Here is a 26,559-nt window from a genome sequence, read left to right as displayed (position 1 = left end):
CATTTCTGGCCAGATTGTTCTGTCAGGCTTGGGCAGGTGTCGGACCCACATGCACGGCGCAGAAACACAGATGTGATTAAGTGCAGGTTTATTCGGTGAATCAGAGTCAGGCAGTCCAGGTCAAACACAGTACGTTCCAGTAGGCAATATACAAAGGAGCAGGCAATCTCAGAATCAAGGTCCAGGCAGGGTTCGGTACACGAGCAGACTTGGCGACAGTACAGACAAGGATCAGGCAAAAACTCACGGTCAGATTATCAGGCACAGGTCTTTCACAGGTTGCGGGATCAACAGGGTTCAGGCAAGAATCAAAGGTCGAGGCGGTCACGGTCAAAACACGAATGGCTACAATAGAATGCTGGAAAGAGTACATGAACTAACAATCTGGCGACTGGTGTGGGTGAGAGGTGGAGGTTAAGTACAGGTGCTGATTACTAATTAGCAACAGGTGTGGATGATGAGAACCGGAGCGTGACAGGAAGTTAACAAAATAAAACAGGATGTGACACGTAACATGAATCATGACAAAGAGGAACTGATCTGAACTAACAGCTGCACAAAAACACAAAGACTGAAATATAAATATACAAACATTATAAATGAAAGGCCAAGAGTAAAAGGTAAAATAAATATTAATTGTTTATTCCTTTTTAAGTTTGTTTTGATTTGAATAAATTTAGAGTTAGTAAATATTAACATATAAGTGATGAACTGTTTAATTGCATTTTTGCCATAAATACGTAAAGTTTTAAAAGCAAAAGCATTTTATAACATATTATTTATTTATTTATTCATTCATTCATTCATTCATTCATTCATTCATTCATTCATTCATTACTTAAATAGAATAAATATTAAATAAATATTTATTTATTTATCCAGTTGCTCACTAAACACATTAACACTAACACATTAATTGAATAATTTCTGTCTAATAAAAATCCAAACACCACTAAATGTCCACTACAGAGACACAAACTGTTTGCACTTTGTGGCTGTTTGACAGTGAAGTGTAATTATGACTTGGTTTTGTGCTGGTGAACAGGTCAGCGCTGACGCCTCATGTTTGGAGTTTGCAGGTCCTGACTTCTTGGCTTTACTTTGGCTGCTCTGGCTTCTTGCCACAGTCCAAACACAGTATTAGGTTCATTGGTTCAGGTTCAATGGAACGATTGATTAGTCTGACTTCACTCTGTCCATCAGATTTCAGGCTGAAGATGCAAGACTTTATTAGTCAGCGGAGTCACAGGAAGTTAAACAGTGAAACAAAATTGTGGATTCAATTAATTATTTTAATGTTATTTTTATTGTTTCAGCTGCAAGTGACAGAACTAACAATTTTTTAGCATAAGTAAAATTTTTATACAAACCAAGAATTGAAGAAACAAACCACAACAAACAAGTCTTGGTTCTTAAATCACCAATAAAAGCAGAAAGAAACAGGAATCCTTGACACACTGATCTGCTCTGTTTCTCTCCTTCTCTCCACCAACAAGCCTCCACTGATCTACAAGTCATTATTTCTGTGTCTCTTTCCTCTGTGGTTGTTTCGCCTTCTCTCAGATGTAGCAAAGTATAAAAATCTAAATGTCCATGTTCAATAAGCTGTAAAAAATACATTGCATCATATTTCTATTAAGTACTTTATACGATATCAATTAATCAAGAAAGCAATGAAACACACATTTTAGAAACAGACTTTTATTGCCTAAACGAAAGACGGAATTTTATGATATTGTGTCAGTTTAATCATACAAACATGTCAAAGAGAAAGAGACAGAGAAGCAGAGAACAAATTGAGCAGCAGCAAAGTGAAAAACAAGGAGTCGGGTCAGGACTAGAAACAACGGTCTGGTCTCAGGGTCTCTGTGACCGGACTGAGGGAGCCCTGGGAGGCCTCACAGCTCACTGAGCCCACCACCCTCCACTGCTCTGCAGGGATCCCCAGGCTGCTGCTCCAGCTGTAGAGGCCGTCTGGACCCTGAACCGCCAGACTCCTGCTCTCCTCCCAGCTGCTGCTACCGCTGATGCTGCTGCTGCCGCTGCCGTCCAGCTTCCAGGACAGAGTCCAGTCTGAGGGGAAGCCCTTGTTGGCCAGACCCGTGAGCGTGACCTTCTCCTGCTGCAGCTCCTCCCTGGAGGGAGGCAGCACCGTCAGGGTGGGACGAGCATCACCTACAGTAGGAGACAGCAGTCAGCTTAGAGGACACAGAGCACTCAGCTGTCAATCAAACAGCAGAGACCTGGACACCTTCACTGTGAGAGTTGCTTTAGTCCTTTAAGGAGTTTCTGTCACATGTTTGTTCTGCTCCATCACTCACTGACTCACACATTGTTTCACTTCCCTTCATGAAACCGTGTACTGATGTTAACTCATGTTTAGAAACTAAATTCATAAACCAGCACAGAAAAACAGTCGTCATATGACCTGAGATACGACAAAATGAATGGGAAAAAAACCTTTATCATGAACCAAAACAGAATATAATTAATTATATAATAATGAATAATAACAATATTCAACAATACCTGACAAATATCAAAAGTTCGTTAAGTGGATCCTACTCATTCTTTGGCAAAGATAAAATATTTTAAATCAAAACCATCTATATTTACAACTTCAATAAAAGTCTGAATTAAATTGTAAAGTGTTTTTTTTTCTTACCTACAACTTCAACATGAAAAAAAAACAGTTCAGCTTCACAATAATAGAAGATTTTATCTACTAATTACTTTTCATTTTAAAAAATTCAAAGATTCTACTTTACTTCAAATTAAGCTTCTCCTGTAAATCTAATATTTAAAGTTTATCAGTTTAATAGATATTGCTGTTTAAAACAAATACAACAAATAGTACGGTGAAAAAAGATTAAAACATTGACTTACTTCCAAATTCCACTTTGGTTCCTCCACTGAACGTGTACCACAGTGATACAAACTAATGAAGCCGTCGTTCAAAAACCTCAGACTGTAGAGACACGGTTCTATGAGTCTGACACAAACAAACTGTACAGAAGCAGCCTCGGTGATAAAAACATTAAAAGATGAAAAGAAGACAAAATATGAAAATTTCAAAACAGCTTAATTGTTATTTGCTTCACACTGAATATACTGTACATCAAACATGTATTTAACCATATCGATCCATCGATAAACATCTTTGAGATCATTTGCTTTCTTTTTCTGTGTTTCCTAAATTCTAACACCAGTAATGATGTAGCTGGACAATGTTGGTATTTGAGAGGCTGGGAATTGAACCACTGACTCTGAAAATAGTGATTTTTCTGATTTGAGCTTTGCGTCACATCTGCCCAACATCAGTCTTTATGACAAAAACATCCATGACATCACCAAATCCAAGTTGTTTTCATTGTAATTACATGATAAACGCATTGTCTGTATGTTCTATCCATTGAAGATGTGCATAAACAGAATGAAGCAATAACAAATATTTACTTGGTCATAACTAAAAGTTAATCAAAGGCTGGACGTTAATGGACATAACAGTCATTAGAACCATGTCACATCTCGACGTGTATAAATATTGTAGCAATCCGGGGGGGGGGGGGGGGGTACATAGTTAGGTTGACTGTTCCAGTTCGTGTTGTGTGTTATGTGGCCCTTTTGTTATGAAGCGTATATTGTTGCATGAAGTCAGGTGTGCTTCCGGGGGGGAGAGAGGGACCCGGGAGAAAAAGGCTGGAGTTTTTGAGTAGTTTCGGGCTGATTGAAGACTGTTGAGAGACCTGTTGTCACTCTGTTTGGTGATTAAGAAAATAAAGGAGTGCTGTTCACACTGTTCACTTGAATCACAGTGAAAGGAAAGAATACACAGCTCAAATATTGTCCATGGTGAGTCTGCGTGTACATAAAAAAGTGAAGAGAACCAAGAACTGAGTCAAACTCTATTTAAAGAAAACTCATAGATGTAACAATTAACGTCATGAACTAGCAGATTTTCCATTATTACCAAAACCAACCAAAGACAATGAGACAACCAGCAAAGTTCGGGTTGTCCTTGGACTGATGAGACTCCCCAGAAAGGTTGTGGATTATGTGGTGGTGGATAAACAGAGGTTGTACGAGGTTCTGTAGAGACAAGATTGGATCTGGTTCAGTGAAGTGATGAGTTTATTATCAGTTAATACCAACAGGAAGGGATGTCAGCACCCTGACCTCTGACCCTCAGTCACTGCTCATTTCACCATTAGAAACCTCTGTCAGACTATTGGACCTCAGTGATGTCAATCTCTGACTCGTCATGTTCCACCACAGGACATGTAGGAGACTCCAGCTTCAGAAAATGATCTGACACAAAGCAGCATAGAAACATCAGTGTCACAGACTCACAGACCTGTGAAGGAAGGAAACAAGTATCGGTTCTGTCGTTACCTACTTCTGTTGCCACACTGACGTGGAGCCCACAGCTCCAGCTGACTGACTGTGTGTGTTTGCATATGTGTCCTGTTAAGAGACCAGTGTTGATCAGTGTGTGTCCAGGTCTTTCAGCGGCAGCACCATGATGATGTCTCTGACTCTACTGCTGGCCACCCTGGGGCTCCTTGTTCAGGGTGAGACTCTCTCTTCAGGATGGAGCCAGGTTCAGCACAGTGATGGACAAACACTGAACCAAGCAGCACTGAGCTTCTTCATCTGTTCTCCATCTTCAACACATGATCCTCTTCTGTGTGGATGTTGATCATCTTTCTCAAAACTGGCTTTGTGTCACTGAATCTTCTCCTCTGTTTCATCTGTTACAGGTTCATCAGGTCAAATCACTGTGACTCAAACTCCTGAAGCTTTGTCTGTTGCTGCTGAACAGACTGTTACTATTAAGTGTAAAACCAGTTCAAGTGTTGGTAGCTACCTTAACTGGTACCTTCAGAAACCTGGAGGAGCTCCTCGACTTCTTGTTAGATCCTCTACAACCCGTCAGTCTGGAGTCTCTGATCGTTTCAGTGGAAGTGGATCTGGGTCTGATTACACTCTAACCATTAACAGAGTTCAAGGTGAAGATGCAGGAGTTTATTACTGTCAGCAGAGTTACAGTGGGTCACACAGTGAAACAACGTCGTACAAAAACCTCCTCAGCTGAGAAGGAACTGATCTGAATCAACATCTGCACAGACACTTATAACACTTTAAAGTTTGACAGGTACTAAAGTTACACTTCACTGGGTTTTCACTATTTTATCTATTATTACATTGTTTTCTTAATAATTGTAAAATAGTACAGTAGAAGAGTTTAGAACAGTTTCTTTAGCTATAAAAAGTTATTTTATATTTTATTATCATGTTAGACACTAAAACTATTTTTCCTGTAATTTTATGTTTATTTTGATGAATGTGTGTTATAAAAAAAAGTTAATGTTGAAAATGAAAACCTGTAATTAATTTATAATGTCAAGATGTGATATGTGGTGAAGTGGACACAGAATCAGTCATCTGTCATTTGGAAACATTGCATGTTTAAACCAAACTAAATAAAATGATGCACTGTGATGAATAAAAGATTAAAAGCGGCTCCTCACCATCAGGGTCGGCGCCACTCGACACACTGCATAAAGAGACGCAGCAGGTTGTAGTGAAACTGAGCATTTGGATGAGACTGATGTTTAGTGTTTCATTTCTTTCAGGGATGTTAGTTCCTATGGCAACAGTCAGACATCACTACTGAACCATGACAACAGACAGGTTTCAGTACTAAAGATATAAATGAAACACACCAGAGGAACAGTTTGTTCTTCTTTGTTAATGTTTCATATTAAAACTGATGGATGATGGTGGGGATCAGGTTTGAAAACACCATATGGTGAAGAACTCATTGGTTGTGGAATCTTCCTGTTCCCATACTCCCATCACCTTCATAATGTTGTACCTGTTGGTAAATTTTAGCAACCACTGTTTCTGACTTAAATTTAAAAAACTCTTCCTGACATCAGTTCAAGTCTTGTCAAAAAGGAATATTTGACATCAGTGTGTTTGTGTGGTTCCTTTGGAAGCAACTCAACCACTAAGTCAATTTAACAATTGTCTGAGACCAGTTTAACCAGTGAGATGTTGTCTTCATGTGGCCAAAAGGAACTAGGGTAAATATAGGTAAATGTCCAGGAAAAAGACATTTAGAGAGTGGACTCTTATCATATGACAGATTTTAATTTGAACAGATATGTTACTACGTTAGATCCAAAGCAGAGTCTTCATGAGCAGGAAAAGGTCAACTTTTTATTGTTTATTTCTGAAAACACAAATGTTGTTGCTAAACAAAGACTAAGAGCAAACGCAAAACCAGAGGAAAACACAGTTCAGAACTGGGAGCACTGGTCTGTGCTCAGCGTCTCTCTGACTGGAGACTGGGAGCCCTGGGAGGCCTCACAGGTCACAGAGTTCACCTTGGTCCACTGGTCTGCAGGGATCCTCATGGTGCTGCTCCAGCTGTAGAGTCCGTCCTTCTCCAGAACCCCAGGGCTCCTGCTCTGGTCAGAGCTGCTGATGCTGCCGCTGCCGTCCAGCTTCCAGGACAGAGTCCAGTCTGAGGGGAAGCCCTTGTTGGCCAGACACGTGAGCGTGACCTTCTCCTGCTGCAGCTCCTCCCTGGAGGGAGGCAGCACCGTCAGGGTGGGACGAGCATCACCTACAGTAGGAGACAGCAGTCAGCTTAGAGGACACAGAGCACTCAGCTGTCAATCAAACAGCAGAGACCTGGACACCTTCACTGTGAGAGTTGCTTTAGTCCTTTAAGGAGTTTCTGTCACATGTTTGTTCTGCTCCATCACTCACTGACTCACACATTGTTTCACTTCCCTTTAAGAAACGATTTACTGATGTAAATCAGCTGAGACAAACATCACACAGTTTGACCCAAAATATGTCAAACTTCACAAGCAGAAAAATGAAAACCTTTAACTACAGGTTAGTTTTAAACAGTAATAATCATGATATGCTAAAAATTGAGTCACTAATTTTCTAATGTTTTATCTTCAAAGGGATCACTGGTAAGAATTCTATTATATTCTAAAGTAATCAGATGATTTAAACTGAACTTCAGCATTACAACACAAACTCATTAACACTTGAAACGTCCACATTAATCCTTATTCTGCTCATGTTTGCTGGTTCAAGCTGATTTATCCATTGTAACAACAGTTATAGTGAGAGGAAACAAAGTCATTGTGAGAAATATCTCAAGGATCGACAATCAAAGATTTTTCTTTTCCACCAGTTGATAAATAACATTTTCAACATATCAGGGCAGTTATTGTTTAGCTCTAAATTTACTACAAGATCAAGAGAGACGAATAAAACCGAAACTCTGATCTGTGATTTAAACGAAAACTTAATGAGCTGACTACATCTTAAACAAATCCAAAATATAAATTTAACCCTCACGCAGCTCTCATTTTTAGACCCCACGAGGGCAACGGAGGAGGGTTTTACATCTGACCCCAGTGGGTGAGGATGTGCAGTGGGGGCGGTGGTGGTCGGGGTCACGCCGGACCTACGAGGACACAGAAAGTGCAGGTTGGGAGGAGGGAGGAGGGGGTCACGCCAGACCCCAGGAGGAAAGCGAACGTGCAGGTTAGGAGGATCCACAGGTTGGAGGATGGAGAATCTCTGTCTGGAGAATCTGTGTGTGTGTGTGTGTGTGTGTGTGTGTGTGTGCGTGTGTGTGTGTGTGTGTGTGTGTGTGCGTGTGTGTGTGCGTGTGTGTGTGCGTGTGTGTGTGCGTGTGTGTGTGTGTGGGAATACAAAGAGGGCCGTGATGTTGTGTGTTTCCAAGTTGGAAACTTGTTGTCTCCAGGTTGGAGAAAATCCCAGGTTGGAGAAAAAAAAAACAAAATACCCAAATTCAAATGCTTTTGCTTTATTTTATTAATTATTTTTCTTTTACATATTACACTTTGTTTGTAAATAGTGTTACTACACTGACAACAACAAAAACATCAACAATCCTTATTATTATTATTATTATTATTATTATTATTTCATTTTCTAATGAACAAACAAATTATCTTCAGGAGCGAGGGGCGCAGTCTGAGCAGCAGAAGAGCAAATGTTTGTGGCAGATGTATCTCTCGCACCGATGGCAAACGTTGTTTGTTTTGCGGTCCCTCGCGTGCGGACAAATTTGATACCTTTTCCTCTTTCCCTTTTGCGCCCGGTCGCTAGCGGCGGAACCGAGGGCGTCATGTTCTCCTCCGTCACCCTCATCGTCCTCGTCTTCACCCCAGACGAGGTCTGCGGTGAGGGCCTGCTGCTGCTGCTGCCCCGAGTCCGGAAGAGCAGGACAGGGAGCGGGAGGAGGAGGGGTCCCGAACCCCCTTCTGAAGCGTCCGCACGAGTGAGGCGGACGCTTCGCGCCTTATGCGGATGAGAGGGGTCACGAGCGCCTTGCCCAGCTGCTCTAGAAACACCCTCCTCTTGCTGCGGTTGCCAGCAGTCCGGGTGGGCCTCTCGCCACACGACGAAAGCGTTGTAGCAAGACACGTCGACGTTGTGAAACACTGCCATGGGCCAGCGCGCCGTCTTTCTCCTGCAGCTGTAGGTTCCTATCACCTTGTCCAGGTTGTCTACGCCTCCCTTGGTGGCGTTGTAGTCTAGGACGGCAAAGGGCTTTTTGTCCCGCCGTCCTGCGTCAACGAGGAGGACATCGTCTGCGGCCGTGGCGGCCGAGTGTAGCGTGCTCATCAGGATCACGTTTTTGTTTTTCTTGGGCACGTAGGACACCAGGACGGTGCTGGGAGTGAAGGCAAACACGGAGGAGAAGGCGCTCCTGCCCTTGACCGAGAGGAGCGCCGGCGGCAATTCCGGCTTGTTCTTGCGAACCGTACCGAGCATGGTGAGCTCCCTGCGCAGGAGCCACTGGCCCAGTTCGTAGGAAGTGAAAAAGTTGTCGCAAGTCACGTTGCGAGGCCCGGCGAGCCCTTCTGTGACGTCCAGCACGACCCGCTGGCCCTGCTTTTTTTCAGAAGCTCTCTTTTCTCCTCCTCCTCCTCCTCCTCCTCCTCCTCCTCCTGGCTTGCCTGTGTAAAGCTGCATCTTCCAAGCGTAGCTGGACTTGGCGTCGCACGCCACCCAAAACTTGAGGCCGTATTTTGCTGGCTTGCTAGACATGTACTGTCTGAAAGAGCAACGACCTACAAAAAATAAAGGTGAGATTTTTAAAAATATATTTTTTTACAGAGGTAAAAAAAGAAAGCCTGCGTGCTACGTGTTTTCTGCATGTCTGCGTGTGTGTGTGTCTATGTGCCTGTGTGTGTGTATGTGTGTGTGTCTGTGCCTGTGTGTGTGTGTGTGTGTCTGTGCCTGTGTGTCTGTGCCTGTGTCTGCATGTCTGCGTGTGTGTGTGTGTGTGTGTGTGTCTGTGCCTATGTGTGTGTGTGTGTGTGCCTGCGTGTGTGTGTGTGTCTGTGCCTGTGTCTGCGTGTGTGTGTGTCTGTGTTTGTGTGTCTGTGTCTGTGTCTGCATGTCTGCGTGTGTGAGATGTAGTGTTTTTTTGTTTTTTTTTTGCTTTACCTCTGAAAGGTACCAGTTGCTCGTCCACCGTCACGTTAGGACCCGGGTCGTAGAGGCTGGGCAGCCGCTCCACCCACGCGTCCCAGACCTCTCTCACGGCTGCCAGTTTTTCCGTCGCTCGCCTGGCGGGTCTAGTTTGGCGATCGTCGAAACGCAACAGCTTCGAGTAAGCGTGAAACACCTTGAGCGACATCGTGGCACGAAAAATGGCCCTGCCGCTCTCGGCGTCCCACAGGCTGGCCACGGCCTCCCCTCGGGACCTGTAGACGCCGGACAAAATCAGGAGGCCCAAGTAGGCCTCCTGATTTTGTAGGTCCTCCTCCTCCTCCTCGAGTTCTATTTGCTCCAGTCTTTGTACATTTTCTATTATTTCATCATCATCTTCATCATCAACATCATCATCATCATCATTATATTCTTCATCATCAACTTCTTCATCTGAAGTGTCAAGCCTTAGATCACATCCCTCGCTGTCTTCTTGTCCTTCATCTGTTTCTGGTCCTGCTGTATCTGCTTCTTCTGCTTCTCCTTTTTCTTTCTCTTCTTCACTTGACACATCTTCCTCAGATTTCTCTTCTGGTTCAGAGTCATCATTTGATTGGCTTAAAAAAATCTGCTCTAGAACCTGTGCGGCGGCGGTGAAACGAGCAGCGGCCATGAAGAGAGAGCGCAAAGCTGGCAGACAAGCTGGCAGGCAGGCAGGCAGGCCAATGAGCAGGGGGTCAGGCACGCAAGCATGCAGGAAACGCGGGCACGCAAGCGTCTCCCTAACACCAACTCATAAGTAAGACCAGTTTTCTCTTTTTTTGTTTGTTTTTAGTCCAAGCTACGTGAGGGTGGTGAAATAATTTTACGTGAGGGTGGTGAAATAATTTGCGGGTGAAAGCACACACAAACAAAAGTTTCCAAGTTGGAGGAATCTCCACCACGTTGGAGGAATCCTTCTGGTGGGATAAACTGCCAGGTTGGAGGATTTTTCATGTTGGATAAAGTGGAGAAAGTGTGTGTGTGTGTGTGTGTGTGTGCGTGCGTGCGCGTGGGGTCTTGTTGAGGGACGTGAGGGTGGTGGTGAAATAAGTTGCCGGTGAAAGCACACACACAAACACAAGTTTCCAAGTTGGAGGAACCCCCAACCCCCCCCCTGGGTTAGATGTTTTTTTGTTGGAGAAATCCTTCTGGTGGGATAAACTTGGAGGAGCTTGGAGGATTTTTCACGTTGGATAAAGTGGAGAACGGCTCCGAGTTCTTTGGTGGTGAGATGATTTTGGTTTGATGCCTCTGGCAGCGATGGAGATGTGGCGCCAGAGGATACGAAAAAACAAAACAAAAACAAGGTTAGGGTCGGGGATTGGACCCCCGGTCAGACCTGCCACCTTCCAACGGTCGGTGTCATATAAACCCCACAGAAGACAGAAGAGGATGGCTACTCTTCCCGTCCCTCTAAACTGAACAGAGCTCACCGACATGGACGCAGAGACCTCTAACTTCTCTAACGGACCGGAGCTCGTGGTTTACAATGGAGTCTACCGGATCCTCTTCGAGCCGGTGGCTCGCGACGACACGGTCATGGACACCACCGCCCCAATTTGGTCCGACCCTTACGGGACGGCGTTGGACCCCGTGAGGCTGATTGGCAAGGTTATCGCCAAGGACCGCGCCAGGCTTCTGAGTCCCCCCCAGGAAGACGGAGTGCACTTTGAGGATCTGTCTGCCACGAGGTTGCTGAGTGAGGTGCGCGGCGCGATAACGGCACTGGGCGACACCTGGTGGGGGCTGTACGCCGATCCGGAGAAGCTGCCCGAGGTGAAGCCGAACGCGGGGATAGTCTTTTGCTCTATGGGCGGCTATGACGCGGGATACTTGTTTGACATCGCTACTGACGAGTGTACTCGGAGCGTTTTGTTTTGTTCGACCCCGTGCCGTTTCCAATACGTGCTCGTGAATGGCACTATGAGAGTCCCATTCAAGTCTGTCTCTGAAGTCTTGGCTCACATCGCTGGCTGTATCGAGCTTCTCCCCGCCACGCCAGCCTCTGTCGTTACGCGTGCCGATTAAGATGTCCGGACACCTTTGGATTGATTGAATACATGTGATGTGAATTCTAATATGAATATGAATATGAGTGCATATGAATGCATTGTGTACCCCTTTCTTTGATTACTGTTTTATATCAATAAATATTTAGCATTTAATCAAAAGTTTTGCTTATTTGGTCTTTATTTTCTCCCTCATAATATGATAATATTCAAATAATGTGTGTGTGTGTGTGTGTGTGTGTGTGTGCGCGCGTGGGGTCGGGTCAGACCCCGGGAGGACGCGGTGTTCACGGGGTGGTGAAATAAATTTTTTTACATGTATGGGGAGCGTGGCTGCTGCGGGCACGGAGGTCTGCGCTATTGTGTCAACGCTATTCCACCAGTCTCAATGTGAGGAGCGCTGCAGCGGAACCTATTGACCAGTCGCCGCCTCATTTCCAATTTTACACAAGTTTACACAAGTTTTCCCTCGATTTCCCAGGTTTCCCAGGATTTTTTCCGAGTTGGAGGATCCTCCTGGTGGGAATAAATTGCCCCGGTTGGAGGACTTTTTCCACGTTGGACAAAGTGGAGGACGGTTCAGGAGGAGTTGTCTGGCGGTGAGATGACGATGAGCCGATTGGAGGATCCCTCGCTGGTTCAGATTTTGGGTTGGGTGCCTGTGTGAGGGGGGGGCGGAGGTGCGGCGAACCTTAAAAGTCACAGAGAGAATACATCGCAGTACCACTTCACCTGACAAGCTTGGAACGAGCGTTTATCCACAGTCTCATTGAAAGGTTCCAATGCTATGGCCTCTCAAGAAGGTGACCTGCAAACCGACGGCTGCGCGGTGTTCAAGCCGCGGCTCGAGCGGACCACAGACTGTCTGCGCCTTCGCGTAGAAGAAGAGGGAACCCCGTGCCCGTTGGATCATAGCGGATTCCCAGACCCGGAAGGAGGCCTAGACGAAGGTCTGGAGTGCGACTGTTTGCGTGGGCACGCTCTGGCCGCTGAGGGTGCCTTGAGGGCCTTGTTGGACAAACACATCCTGGCCAGCGACGGACGGTGTGCTCGTGTCAAGGCTCATTACAGACACCGCCACCTGCCACCGGATCAATTGGCCTTGGACCTGGGCGAACTCAGGTTCGCCCACGGCATGGTGGCGTTTCCGGACGCCCTCTTATTTGCCAGCAGATGCAAAGAAGTTTGCGAGAGATTCACGGCGTACCTGAACGACACCCAGCTGGATGGCGACTACGGGCGCAAGCCTCTGCTGTACACGAAAAGGCCGAGCGAGAGGAGCGTGGTCGACCCTCGCACTGCGGACAAGCTGTTCACGGAGCTGGGCAGCCGTGAGGGCATGTCGTATGAGCTGGACACCGTAGACACTCACGTGTGTGATGCGTGCGGCGTCAGGCTTTCCCGTTTCGTAGCGGGTGACAACATGCTGAGAGAGCATGTGTATCACGTGCACGTTGCCGGAGTGGAGGAGTGCGACTTCCTGGCGAAAAAGTTCTCTGGCAAAGAAAGCGTCCGGAAATCAATGATAGGCAAGGAGCGTTACAGAAGGGGCTACGTGGCGTTCCCCGAGTTGATGCTGAAGGAGGCCGTGGAAGGCTATGTCGGCTTGGGCTACGAGATGCCCTGCGTCGTGTGCGGCTCGCGGCGGAGCGAGAGCCACAACCGACGCTGCAGGATGCTGATGCTAGCGCTGCTGCGAAAGTTGCTTCGCGTCAAGTTTTGATGAGCAGAAGAATCCCGTTGATGAAGATTAAAAAAAAAAAAGGGCCGTATTCAATTTCTTTCTACGCCTGCCTGTTTGGTCTGTTTTATTTTTCGTTTAAAATGGTCAGCCCTTGCACGCAGCTGTCTGCTTGCATGATGATGATGATGATGATGATGCAGTTTGGCACTATTTGCCTCCTCTGTTTTACGATCCCTGCCGGGACACGCGCAGACACGCACCTCGAAGCATCTTCGGCCCAAAAGTTGTCCGCTAAAGACAGTAGAAAAACATTTACTAAGGCTGCAAAAGCTATCTTTGAGGTGGGATAACAGTGATGCACAACTTCACTAAGTTACATTTAGAAACAAAATAAACATAAAACAGGCAAATACATAAAGCAGGAGATCAAGTTACACCACGTCAACCCTTGGTTTCTATGTAACACTACTCTTTATCCAGCAAATACATTTCAGCTCACACCAATCCTGGTAGATGAAACCATACGTACTCTGAAGTCTCAAGGGTCAGGATGGTGAGGATGGGTCTGCGGTTCATGCCTCCCATGCAGGAGCTGTTGCACATGAAGCTGAGCAGGATGGTGGTGATCTCTGAGCCCGGCTAAAACACATGCAGGATAGTAGTCGTTTAGTGCACAGGTAATTTCAGGGATGACAAACCGTGAAAGCAGAACGAGAGGCACAACAGAATGATAACATTTAATTGCTACGTTAGGGGAAAGGTCAGAAGTGAGAGGCAGTGATACCTGGGGCGGCTCATAGGGAACAGTCACACTGTGCCTTTTTGTGTTGTAATCCTCAAGATACTGAGGCCTTTGGCTGCCCTCCACTCTGATCAAATGACTGCGATGGTCTGCAGCTGAAAAGGAAAAACAAAGCCAAAGCCTCTCTCTCGTTTTCTTTTAACAAACATTTTAAAACAGAAGGTATTATTTCACTGAAACGCTTTTCTTACCGTGTCCATTCTGGTGATGTGGACACCTGCGGACCACATCTGCCAGATGTTCCGTCTTCTTGTAGACAGCCATTACTCTGAGAACCGACCATGTGGAGGTTCTTTAGTCACAAGAATCTCCACGGGGCTCGTTTTCTCCATTTGGCAGTAGAGTTTGTTGAGGTCTGGTGAATACTGACAAAGCAGAGTAAATGTACATGTTATCGTCTGTACAGCGGGGGGCAGGCAGAGCTATGAAATCAAAGGAAACTGGCCTGAGACCAGCAAGCACTACTCCAAGCATTAAACGTGATGCTTAAATTCAACGAAGTTAGTCAAACTATTCTGACTTCCAGAATAAACTATTGAATTCTTAAACATTTGTTGTGTTAGAGAACTTTTACCTAAATTGTAACCCCTTCAGTGCTGGAGGAAGACGGCGCAGGAACATGTCCCGTCATGTCAGAGCTGTGCTTTACAACCAGGCTCAACTCCCCCACAGACCGGTGGACAAGTCGCAGGGGGCGGGAGCTCCTCGACAGACCACCCTATCATCAACTAAACCTGCCAACAGCAGCGCGCTGATCAGTGACTCGCGTAGTGCGTGTTTTCTTTGACAGGGTTTTTTTAGACATGTAATGTCCGACACCGAATGAACACTGCGCAGCAGCGGCTTTAGCTTCACTTTAGCTTGAATCGTAGCGTCTAACACCAGGTAAAGCCGCTTGACTTCCTTACCAGAGTCTTTTCATCCAGTAATTTGCTTCGGTTCTGAACACACTTCCTTATTTTCGCCCTTATCGCAATACTGGACAAACGGTACAAGTGTGCATATAAACCTGAGCAGGTTACTGAACCAATCAGCAGCGCTTATAATGTGATTGACAGAGAAGAGGAGCCAACCAGGTAGGCGTGACAACAGTTTCTGGTGACGTGCGCACAATCTAAACAACATCAAAACATGATGGACGCCAGTGTCAACTCTATCGTATATTGGCTCTACGATATCGTAGATCGTACAGACCCCAAAATATACAATAATTAGGCCCTGAAAAACATGATAGTATGATTATGATGTCTTTGAACAAAAATCCAAATCTGTCCAGTCATCTGTGTTACTACTTTCCATCCTGATGCCTAATGATGTTGGAGTGACGAAAACTCACATTGTCCCAAACTATCACATACTTTGGCAGGTGATCTCCACTCCGACCCCTCTCTTCTTCAGGGATGAGATCTCTGTAGAGAGTTTGTGATGTGTAAGCACACCATTGTCAGACATAGAACATTGTGTTGTGCTTCACCCATATATATACTTGCCAGTTGATGGTTAAGGAAATGCACCTTTGTTAGAGAAAGTCAAGTCGCCTGAGAGCAATTTACCAAATCAGGACAGATTTAGAAAGAAACATATAATGGAGATGTATAGAAATAAATTTGTCACATTATGACAACTTGGTCAACCATTTTGCAGTTAATGATTTATACGATGAACTAATGACTAGATTTTTTGAGGAGTAAGACTATTGCGCAGTGAACTATATAATACATTTTGATCAACATGACATAAACAATTGATAATGTAGCAAAGAGCTGGGAATTGTGCAGAATCATTTGAATGGATGTACCAAAGCATTTGCAACTGGTTCAAAGTGAAAAAAAGAGAAAAAAGAGAAACTGCTTATATGATGTGCACACGTGACATCATGATGTGAAGATTGAACAAATAGTTTTGAGAATTTCACTCTGATCTGAGAATTGTACTAAAGCGACTGAGAAAAACTGTAAAATACACAGTTTTATTGACAACATGATTAAGTAATTTGACTGTCTTGTTCATAGACAATGACACAAGGACTTGACATTCTGATGGCAATGCGATGAAGAGATGAACTAAAGATTTTGAGCAAGTTACAGGCTGTTGCAAGAAATCCAGTGTTTGGCTGTTTGTTCAAATTGTTTTGAGAAATGCACACACATATTTGCAAACTTCAATTCTGGTCTAAGAATTGTACTAAAGCGACTGAGAAAAACTGTAATATCGTGCCTGCATTTCCAGATCACACTTGCACAGATTTAATTGCTAAACTGGCAACAGAATGATCCGTTAGCAAAGTCCAACAACGTGTCTATACGGTAGATTTAACTAAATAAAATAACCTTAGGCGTTAATATTTAAGGCTGCAACTACCGAAAAGGGCAGGAGCGCTGCGGGAGTTTACAGTCGGTGCAGTCGCCATTTTAAAAATATGAATATTTTTAAACTTTGACCAAAATGACAAGTAACGTTGTCAATAAACACATAAATACACATACAATAGATGTATCATACACATATCCTTTATTCATTTCAAACAATTCAGGCCATTTAAGTGATAAATATTAAAATTTACACGGAATTCACTAATCATCTGTCGTTGCTTGCGTCTCTAAACGTCAGTGTCCAACTGCAAACGGGGAACCCCCGTGACTGCGCGCCTTATATAGACTCGGTCGGGCCAAGCGTTTGTTGTTACCATGACATTGACTGACGCACGCGCTGACATGCGTGAGCGAAAACGGCAAAATGTTTTTTATACAACTGACATATTTGCACATGTGAACTTCACAACATAGATTTGTTTTTAATTTATTTCTTTGAATAATGTGTACATAAGTATTTCAGGTATTTATAATGTATTGATCAATTCAATTTAAAACACTTTATCTCTATTATTTATCCCTGAAGGCCAATTAAGGTAAAGCATCCAGGAAAATTAATATTACTAATAAGATCAATTAAAAGCGTCATTGTACAGGACAGCATTGTGATGGATAACTACTGCTGGGATTACAGTGTTTCTCCTATTTGGGTCCTGCATCAGGGAGTCTGTGTCCTGATGGGAGCCACTGGAACTTGGGACTTAGGATGTGAGGGGTCCCGACAGATTTCTTTCTTTGCAGGCTAATGGAATTAAACCAGGAGGTGACGGAGAAAGCGAGCACACTCAATAACGAAGTAGTAGAAGAGCCGCACAGTTGGCTTCCGTAAATTAAGACGTTGTACTGTAGCTTCAAGTCTGCTTGTACAAATCTCATCAGGACTTCCAGAAAAACAAAGAACATTTAAAGAAGAACAAATGTTGTATAAAAACTTGAAATGTAACTACAGACAAGTCAAAGCTACAATAGAGGAGTGGAACTACTGGTACTATTGTACATTTAGCTACAGTACAGTTACGCCACTTCTTCAGTAGACGTGTCTGTGTAAATGTCTTCAATAAACCTAAACCCATTCTTGGTCAAATCTTAGAGCTTTTGTTTGAAGCAGAATCAAATCGACAAAATTAATGTCAAAACCAAAGTGACTGCGTGAAAAATGCAGCATGTCAAAACTCCAAGTCAAACCTCAAATTCACACTATGAAGAAACATATTGGTAATAAGACATTTTCTGTAGTATTACCTAATGAATACATCTCATGTTATTACCAACATCAGAATCACAACTGTTTTTTTTTTTTCCTTTTCTCGGGAACAAACTTCATCCGCTGTCACGTTATTTTTCTTTATCACAGTTGAGATTCAGATGTATTGCAGCCAACGTTTTCTCCACCAAGTATTGAGTTGGTTCCCTTCCATTATCAAACAGTGAAACACACACTTGGCGTGTAATAATGCAAGCTGCAGAGTAGATCCATGTCCGTCGATAACCAGCAAATCCCGAGTAGGTGGCAGCTCACAGCCCACAACTTTAGGGAGTGCCTTCATCTGCGCTGCGAGGTTCTGTAGGGCGCAGTCTCTGGAAGAAGAGAAAGGACACACGCAGCATCTTAAATGTTCCAAAGTAAGTCTTCACAACATGATGGCTGGGACTGAGCTTTTGCTTTCTTGCTGACCTGTGGATTTCCCCATTGCTGAGCTCCTCTGCAGGAGACGAAGGTGTTGGCTTAACATGAGGTTGGTTTATGATCTTGGTACTCCCCACAAAAACGGGTCCACAGCAGGAGTGTGATTTTTAAATGTTTTCAGAGTTAATGAACTAGAATAAACCAAGTAAATGTCAAATCTTAGCTCTGTTGTACTGACACCAACCATTGGGTGAGAAAACAAGGTTTAAATTTGATTTATGCAAATATAGAAGATGAAATATTATCAGCGTTGAGTCTTTCACTCATGTCCACCGTGACACAAATGTGAACAAGTCTATAGCCTAAACAACCAACTACCACACAGACCTGTAAAGAACTGACCATGACATCTTCACAGACTGACTGGAGCTGGGCTGCATGTGCAACAAATAATCCAACATCTGCATGGCTTAGGTTAGATCTGGCAATAAAAGCATGTGACACCACGTGGTCCAACGCCAGTTAATGGAATGAACCCAGTGCCGTTTCAAACTGGTAAATGACAGGCTTTCTAGAAACAAACGCAACATATGAACAATATACTGTTACAAGTACATACATACACAAACAAGACTTACGTACTGTGCATTATGATGCTGCATCCCTGCTGCTAAAGTTGACTCCACCTCAGCCAATACTTGGGGCTGACGTTGCTGTGGCATATCATAATTAAGTCTCAGCACAGAGGATGAACCCGTCCCAGCCGAGGCTTGCTAAGAGGTGGTAGCGGTGGAAGAGAGGCTTGATAAGAAGGTTGGTTGGGGCACCTGAAACAAAAATAGTAATCAACCAATAGTTTAAATTAGAATTACACGGAACAAACCGAAACAAACTTAAAGAGCAGAGACAGAATTTGTTTAACCAAAGGAAACCCCCTGCAGTTGTAGGAGATGCTTCTCTGCCTCTGCTTGCCAGCATGTATCAGTGTTGCCAGACATACAGTAATTATCGTTTTTAGAGCGAAAATAAGAAACGCGAGTTCAAAATGTTAACAAACTAGTAAAAGACTCCGGTGGTGCAGAGACTGGCCAATAGACCAAGCTACTTTACCGGCCTGTCTGCGAGTTGGACGCACGTTACGGTTCAGGAGCTGATTCAACCTGTTCAATGAGGCCGAATCCTTCTGCCGCTGCGGTATTCAAGGTGCGTTGGACATTACGATGTTAAAAGCATGCAGAAGAAATAAATGATACCTTTAAAAACTTTTACCAAGAGTTATATACGTCCCAAATAGATCCACCCACCTCAGCCATAGAGGCGTTTCTGAATAAACTAGAACTGCCAAAGCTAAATGAAGAACAATCTACAACTCTAGACTCATTGTTATCTTTGGCAGAACTACATGAAGCTCTGCAGGAGATGCCCAATAAAAAAGCTCCAGGACCAGATGGATTCCCAACTGAATTTTATAAAGAGTTCTGGTCCATGCTGGCACCCAGCTTTTACAAAATGTTAGCTGAAATTAAACAACAACATTCATTACCCACAAATATGAATTCTGCCTTCATAAGCCTGCTCCAAAAACCAGGGAAAGACCCTACACTCCCATCGAGTTATAGACCAATTTCACTAATAAATGTAGATCTAAAAATAGTGTGTAAAGCACTTGCTAGAAGATTAGAAAAAATCACTCCATATATAATTCACTCTGATCAAACAGGCTTCATTAAAGGTAGACAGTCAACAAACAATATGAACAGACTAATTAATTTAATTGATTATGTCACCATCCATAAACTAGAGACAGCCATCGTCTCCTTAGATGCAGAAAAAGCTTTCGATAGAGTAAACTGGAAGTTTCTTTTAGCCACTCTGCACAAATTCGGCATTGGGGAAACATTCATAGACTGGATCCAAATATTATACAACTCAGCAAACGCTGCAGTCAGAACAAACAACCAGATCTCACCAAGGTTTAATCTGCATAGAGGGACAAGACAGGGCTGCCCACTGTCCCCATCACTATTTGCAATATTTATTGAACCTCTAGCCGCAGCAATAAGACAGCATGAAGAAATTACTGGAATATCGACCAAATCAGTAAATCATAAAATAAGTTTATATGCTGACGATGGGTTACTGTTTCTCCTGGAGCCACAGACGTCTCTTCCTACAACTATCAGCCTCATAGATGAATTCTCAGGACTTTCAGAGTACTCTATTAACTGGACCAAATCTATAGTGCTACCACTTAACCTTAAGGTGACTAACATCTCCTCTACCACACTCCATTCAGGAAACATTAAATACTTGGGCATTGAATTGTCGTCTAGGCTATCAGAGCTTATTGATCTAAACTACAATCCATTATTAAAACAAATAGAAGCCAACCTCAAAAGATGGCAGTCCTTACCCATTTCACTTATGGGAAGAATTGCCACCATAAAAATGATGATCCTGCCAAAAATTAATTACATATTTTCAATGATTCCAACTCAGCCAGCCCAGGCGTGGTTTAAGACATTAGACTCCTACATCTCACAGTTTTTGTGGAAAACCAAGCCACCACGAATTAGTTTAAAAACTCTTCAAAAATCCAGACGCTGCGGCGGCCTAGAACTACCTAACTTCCACCACTATTTTCTTGCCAATAGACTGAACCATGTCCACAAATGGATAAAACCCATGCCAGCAGACTCCTCCTGGATAGACATTGAACAAACATTTTGTGGAAATATTAAAGTTGCAGATCTGCCCTTTATCAGCACCAAAATCAAACATCATAGTTGTTACCAGAACATTAGCATAAAAGCATCTCTGCAAGCCTGGTGGGAGTTTCTTAAAATTAATGGGTCTTCGCTTACTCTTTGCCAAAACACACCTCTCTGGAACAATCCAGACATCATACAAAACAAAAAGGCAATACACTTTCCAACTTGGCATATCAAAGGGATAACACATCTGAAACATGTTTTCACAAGAGACAAGTTTACCTCTTTTGAAGAACTAGTGTCTCACTATGAAATCACTAGTGCCAATTTCTTAGAATACCAACAACTAAAGTCAATACTTAATGCAAAAAGTAAGAATACTGCCATCCACATGCAACCACCACCAGTAATAGAGCGATTTATTGATATATCAGGGAAAAGGACAGTATCCAAAATCTATATCTTAATTTCCAATGTAGACCAGACAGTGAGCCTTTCGATCTCTAAATGGGAAGCTGATCTCAATATCACCACTAATTACACGTTCTGGAATAACATATGTTCTAATTTATTCAGAATGACAAAAAATACAAATTTACAACTAATACAATACAAAATTCTTCATAGAACTCACTATACAGGACAAAGGATGTTCCAAATGGGTCTCACAAACTCAAATATTTGCCCTCACTGTACAGATAACACAGCAGATAGATTCCTACATGCATTCTGGTCATGCTCACCTGTGCAGCAATTTTGGCAAAGAGTATGTGAACACCTGTCAACCCAGTTAAGCTGTCCAATCCCAGCAGCCCCTGCACTTTGTCTTCTAGGAGATCTAAGTGGGCTTGATCTAGAGACAAACTCATCACACACACTTCTTTCTGCCCTCTGTGTCGCAAAGAAAATCATCCTCATGAACTGGAAAACTAAAAAAAAAATTAAGCATTACTCAATACCTGAACAGCTTGTTAGATTATACCACCTTAGACACATTGTCTGCTTCATCAAATCAATAACCAAAACTATACTCTGATTGATTCCATTTCCAGGTAAGGATGCGTGGGGCTCGGGTGCTGCGTCATGTCTGGCACAGTGGTGGGGGGGTGACTGGTGGTTGGTGGTGCCTGCCTGCCTAAGGAACCGGGACAACGGGTTGGTGGACTCTGGGCTGGCCGCATGGGTCCTCTGCGGCGGGGGTGTGGTGGCTGCTGAGACCGGCGGCCCTGTGCCGGGGTGGGACCATTTTGAGGGTTGGCGTGTGCCTGTCTCCGGGGAGCCGGAGGCGGGCCTCCCTGCCGGTGTGCGGGGGCGGACCTGGGGGTGGAGACCTGGGTAACCTGCGTCCGGGGGACTCCCTCTGGGGGTGCCTGCCTGTGCCCGGAGGGGTGTCTCTCCCCTGGGGCGCTGCCCTGCTCGGGTGGGGCGCTGCCTGCCCTAGCGGTCCGACGCCCTCTGGTAACTGCTCGGGCCTGTTGCAGGGGGGGTTGGCGGACTACTCAGGCTAGAACCTTCATTGGGCCCTGGGCGGAGGCTGGCCCTCAATGCACAACCGCAGAGTATGTGTGTGGGTTTGAGTGTCACACTACACGGGGCGAGCATGGGCATACTTGAGCGAGAGAATGGGTAAGTGTGAAAGAAGGGTGAGGATGGCTCTGGCTGTGCTGCGTGTGGCACCTGGGCAGTAGTACTGCGGTCCCTGGGTCTCGGCTGTCCCTTCCTGGCTGGGGGTTGTGGGGGGTGGTGGGATAGGTAGCAGAGCCAGTCGGGAACCTGGCTCTGCGGACCCTGGAGCTCTGCTTCCCAACTACATTTCTCCGCATTCATCCACTTAGGTCTGCAAGGGGCATCCTGCTGATGGAGGGACCAGGGCTACTGGGAAGTGGTTCCGTCCCTTCCAAGTGGGATGCTCTGCAGTTTTAATTGCATTAGTCATACACACTTGTCCAGGAATCTGGGGGCTCCTTCCGGGGGGGGCCAGTAGACTTCCCACTGATGGCTCTGTCTGCTGGACCCCCCGGAGAATTGGGTATCTCCCAAAGTTCCTCATACTTAGCTACATACACATACATTTAGGGCCGGGGGTGGGCTCTTTCACTGGGGCCTGGGGCTGAGGCCAGTTGTGGCCTCGGCCACTGGCCCTGATGGAGAGATCACCACCCAGTTTTAACTGCAAAAAGACATTTAGGGCGAGGGGGGGCACTGTCCGGGGGACACACCGTCAGCCAGCGGTTGTGCTCCTGGAGGTGTCACCCACCTTCAGTGCACTTTAGTTCCACACACTCACGTCCAAGCTGGGTTGCAGGGTTCTGGGGTGCCTTTTTCTACTGCCCTCTGCCTCCCCCGGGTTGGGGGGGTTGGTCGGGGCTCGGGAGGAGCTGCGGTCCTTGCCTGGGGCCACATGGACGGCAGGCCGGAGACCTACCCTCCCCACGAATGTGATCAAGCGAATGGTGTGGGTGGGAGAATGTATCTGAGAGTGCATTGGTTCACGTATGATTGACTAGTTTGTTGTGAGAGAGTCTATGGTGTGTGTGTGTGTTGATGTGATGATGTGTGTTGCACATGTGGGTGGGTGTATGCGTCTGTGTTTGTGTGAGTTGGTATGCGTGTGGTGCGGTTGAAGTGTGGGGGGTCCGGTTTTTCGCCCGGGGTACGATGATCGTCTGCCTGGGTGGTCTCTTTTCTGCTGACCCCACCAATTGCTGGCCTTGTGCTGCAGGCCGCTGTAGCGCCAGGGGATGAGGTCGGGCCGATGGGGTAGGCCCCGCTCCGCCCGTGTGGGGGTGGTGGACTGGGGGCGGGCCCCACTCTGGGCGCGGGGGCATCTTCTGGCGGGCTCCCTACGGACCGTGGGTCCTCGGGCTCTACTCTTTCAGGCCGACCCTCCCGCCGGGGGGAGTGTTTGCCCCTGGTTCTCATGGGGCGGACAGCGTTGACCCCCGGTGGCCCACTCTGGCCTCGGGTGCTGTCTCTGTGGCTGCTGCAGCTCTGCCTGGGGGGCTCTGTGTGGGCGGCTTGGGTCGCAACACCTGCCCTCCTGGAACTGAAGGTGTGTGTGCTCCCTGGCTGCTAGGATTCCTTCCTCTGCTTGCTGGATGGGCGTAGTGGCGGAGCCCCTCACATCACCCTGGCTTCCACAAGTGGCATTGTTCATGCACCAACGTCTGCCTCACCCTTTGGGTGAATAATGTTAAGCTACAGCCTTACTAACCTTGTAGTGGGACACTTTCCAAATCCAACTGTAAGTATTATTGATACTTATCACTACCAATATGAATAATGTGTGAATATGGAATTTGTGGTATGTCATGACTTTTATTAAGTAGTATGGGATATGTATAATAATGCACATATGTATGTATATTGTATGTATATGTTTGTATTAGTATGTGCACATACCTTAGCACTATTATTGGTATTAGTATTAATCTCCAAGGTAAACCACAGCACAAAAATTGTTTAGTTATGAATGTGTTAGCCTAAGGTACATCCATGCTTCTTATTTATTTATTTATTTTATTTATTTATTTATTTTTTTGCTCCGATTGTTTACTTAACAGATTTGCTTGGTTTCAGCAGCTGGTTGCACCCCTTACCCCCCCTCCCCCCCACCCTCCCGCATACACACCCTAAAGCAGAAACCTAACCTGTCCACCAACACAGCAACATCACACACATTTTGGATTAGCTAAATAAACCATTAAATAAACCATAAATCAGGAAGAGTATATATATTCTATATATACTCTTCTTGTTAAAGCAAAGCTGTCCATCACAATATGGCATTCAGCGTAATATATGCTGCTTGCTGGACAGAACAAAAAAGAAAAAAAAAGGAGTACAGGAGGATGCACAGGGACTCCAAACGATGGCGAGGCCCCTTCCTTCCTTCTGATGACCCACACGGCTGGGAAGGTGACAGAACAAGCGACTTGGATCCACTCCATCTACTGCAGGAAGGTCCCGGATCCAACAGACGACCCTCCATCTACAACTACAAAGAGAATTCACCACTAACGAAAAGAACTGAGAAGGACGACCCTCGCTGTGCTCACACACGCACTGAGGCGAGGCTGCGTTGACCGTTCAGCTAAAGGTGTGAGCCAAGCGCCGCCTGAAGCTGCGCCGGTGAATCACACTATCAGACCATACATCTACACACACGCTCCTGAGAAAACACACACACAAGCAGCCTTGAGTTGCCGACGCTGGACGACGTGTAGACTCTTCACATCACGGGAGTGACAGTGACTCAGACGACATTGGGAGGAAACCTGGCGGTGATAACGAACCCCAAGTGTCTCTGTGATCAGCTGATCACAACCTGAAGAATCAATTGTAACCTTGTTTTGTTAAACTTCCTTTTGTTACTTGGATTATTGCCTTCATCATATGATGTTTCTATGTAACTTTACACACTACTTTTGAATGAGAAAATTTCACATAATTTACAACACTAAGTTTAAATATCCTAAAGTTGATTTGGTGTTTGAATTGCTCACAATCACTTATTCACTGCTACAATTAGTTTTTATCCTTCATCTACAGATGACAGAGGTTATGAGACAAAACGCATCATCATTCTGGTTAAATCCCTGAATCTCATATTCGCTCTAGATGCAAATGTACAATTAAAGATCCGAAAGTATGAAATCTACCTTAAGATTATATGAAACAGAACCCCACCGGAAACCTATGGCTATCATACATTAATTGTCTTTATTACATTACAATCGAATGGCCGTAGACATGTTGTTAGCAGAGAAAAGAGGCATTTTTTTATGTTTGGAGAGGCATGTTGTACTTACATCCTAAATAACACTGATTCTAATGGTATTGTGGCGAAGGCGTTGCACGGCCTTCAGAGTCTCAGCTACAGTAACTCTGGTATAGATTCTTCCTCTTGGAATTGACTAGACGAAATGTCTGGAAAATGGAAATCTGTTCTCATGTCCGCAGCTGTTTCCTTTATCATTGAGATGCCTGTGATTCTCTTGTTTGGTTTTTGTTATCCCACTGGTTAGAGGTCTCATCATGCGTGCAACCTCAGCAACACTCTCGTATCAAATGACACAATGCACTATGTTCAAAAACCCCAACTCTAATTCACGTAATGACTTTGACGATGGTCTTAGGCTATCTGACCACGAAATATAATCTGATACAAATATGATAATGAGCTTATTTTCTTCACATGCCAATACAGAGGTTATTCTTGTATAACTACCCACCAAAAACGGCTCTCAACTTTTTATCCCTAAGTTACTTGCATTTTATGTGAAGGTGTATTTTGAATCTTGATGAGTTAATACCCTTATTGTTTCATTTGCAAGAATGTGATGTTGACAATTTTTAATCTTTTATGGTTTGATTAATGTGTAATCAAAAGAGGGGAGTGTTATGGGAAAAATTGTGTCTTCCTTACTTCTATGCAGTTATTATATGATTTATGACTTATGTTCTGCAATTAATATCTTGTGTTTTGTCTTACTGTATGCATTTGACATTTGACCTAGATTGTTCAATGGTCGTCTCTGCCTGACTCTCAACTCTAGCTCCCAAACCCAAGGTCAGGGAGTTGTGTCTCTGTCTGTTGAGACTTGGTGCTCCTTTCTCACAGATAGTTGGACGTCAGCAATGCAGGTGTGAGAATGTAAATATCTTCACACACACTGCGACAGGGAGGAGATGGTGCATGTAATCTGATTGGGTTAGAAAGACATTCCACCCTAGTCGGACAGAGGAGCTAAAAGGAAGAAGCAACTTGAGGATCATGGGCTCTTTGCATCACACCTTTGTGGTGTGTGC

The 26,559-nt window shown here is 44.7% G+C and overlaps 1 protein-coding gene and 2 gene segments (V, D, J or C); all 3 read right to left on the bottom strand.

Moving 5' to 3' along the window:
• Positions 1–1,194: 1,194 nt before the first annotated feature.
• Positions 1,195–3,138, bottom strand: LOC114844685 (Ig kappa-b4 chain C region-like). The segment is given in 3 exon segments: positions 1,195–2,175; positions 2,887–2,938; positions 3,118–3,138. Coding segments are annotated over 3 exon segments (411 nt in total).
• Positions 3,139–6,152: 3,014 nt separating this feature from the next.
• LOC114844684 (Ig kappa-b4 chain C region-like) lies at positions 6,153–6,792 on the bottom strand. The segment is given in 2 exon segments: positions 6,153–6,652; positions 6,789–6,792. Coding segments are annotated over 2 exon segments (351 nt in total).
• Positions 6,793–13,310: 6,518 nt separating this feature from the next.
• Positions 13,311–14,385, bottom strand: LOC129603260 (cellular tumor antigen p53-like). Its single transcript, XM_055503608.1, is given in 5 exon segments — positions 13,311–13,527; positions 13,766–13,875; positions 14,021–14,133; positions 14,230–14,313; positions 14,316–14,385. Coding segments are annotated over 5 exon segments (564 nt in total). The 5' UTR covers positions 14,371–14,385; the 3' UTR covers positions 13,311–13,325.
• Between the last annotated feature and the right edge of the window lie 12,174 nt (positions 14,386–26,559).

Source organism: Betta splendens, chromosome 17, assembly GCF_900634795.4.
Source record: "Betta splendens chromosome 17, fBetSpl5.4, whole genome shotgun sequence".
Classification (NCBI taxonomy): Eukaryota; Metazoa; Chordata; class Actinopteri; order Anabantiformes; family Osphronemidae; genus Betta; species Betta splendens.
The sequence above is the reverse complement of the archived record's forward strand: the minus strand, read 5'-3'. Positions and strand labels throughout refer to the sequence as shown.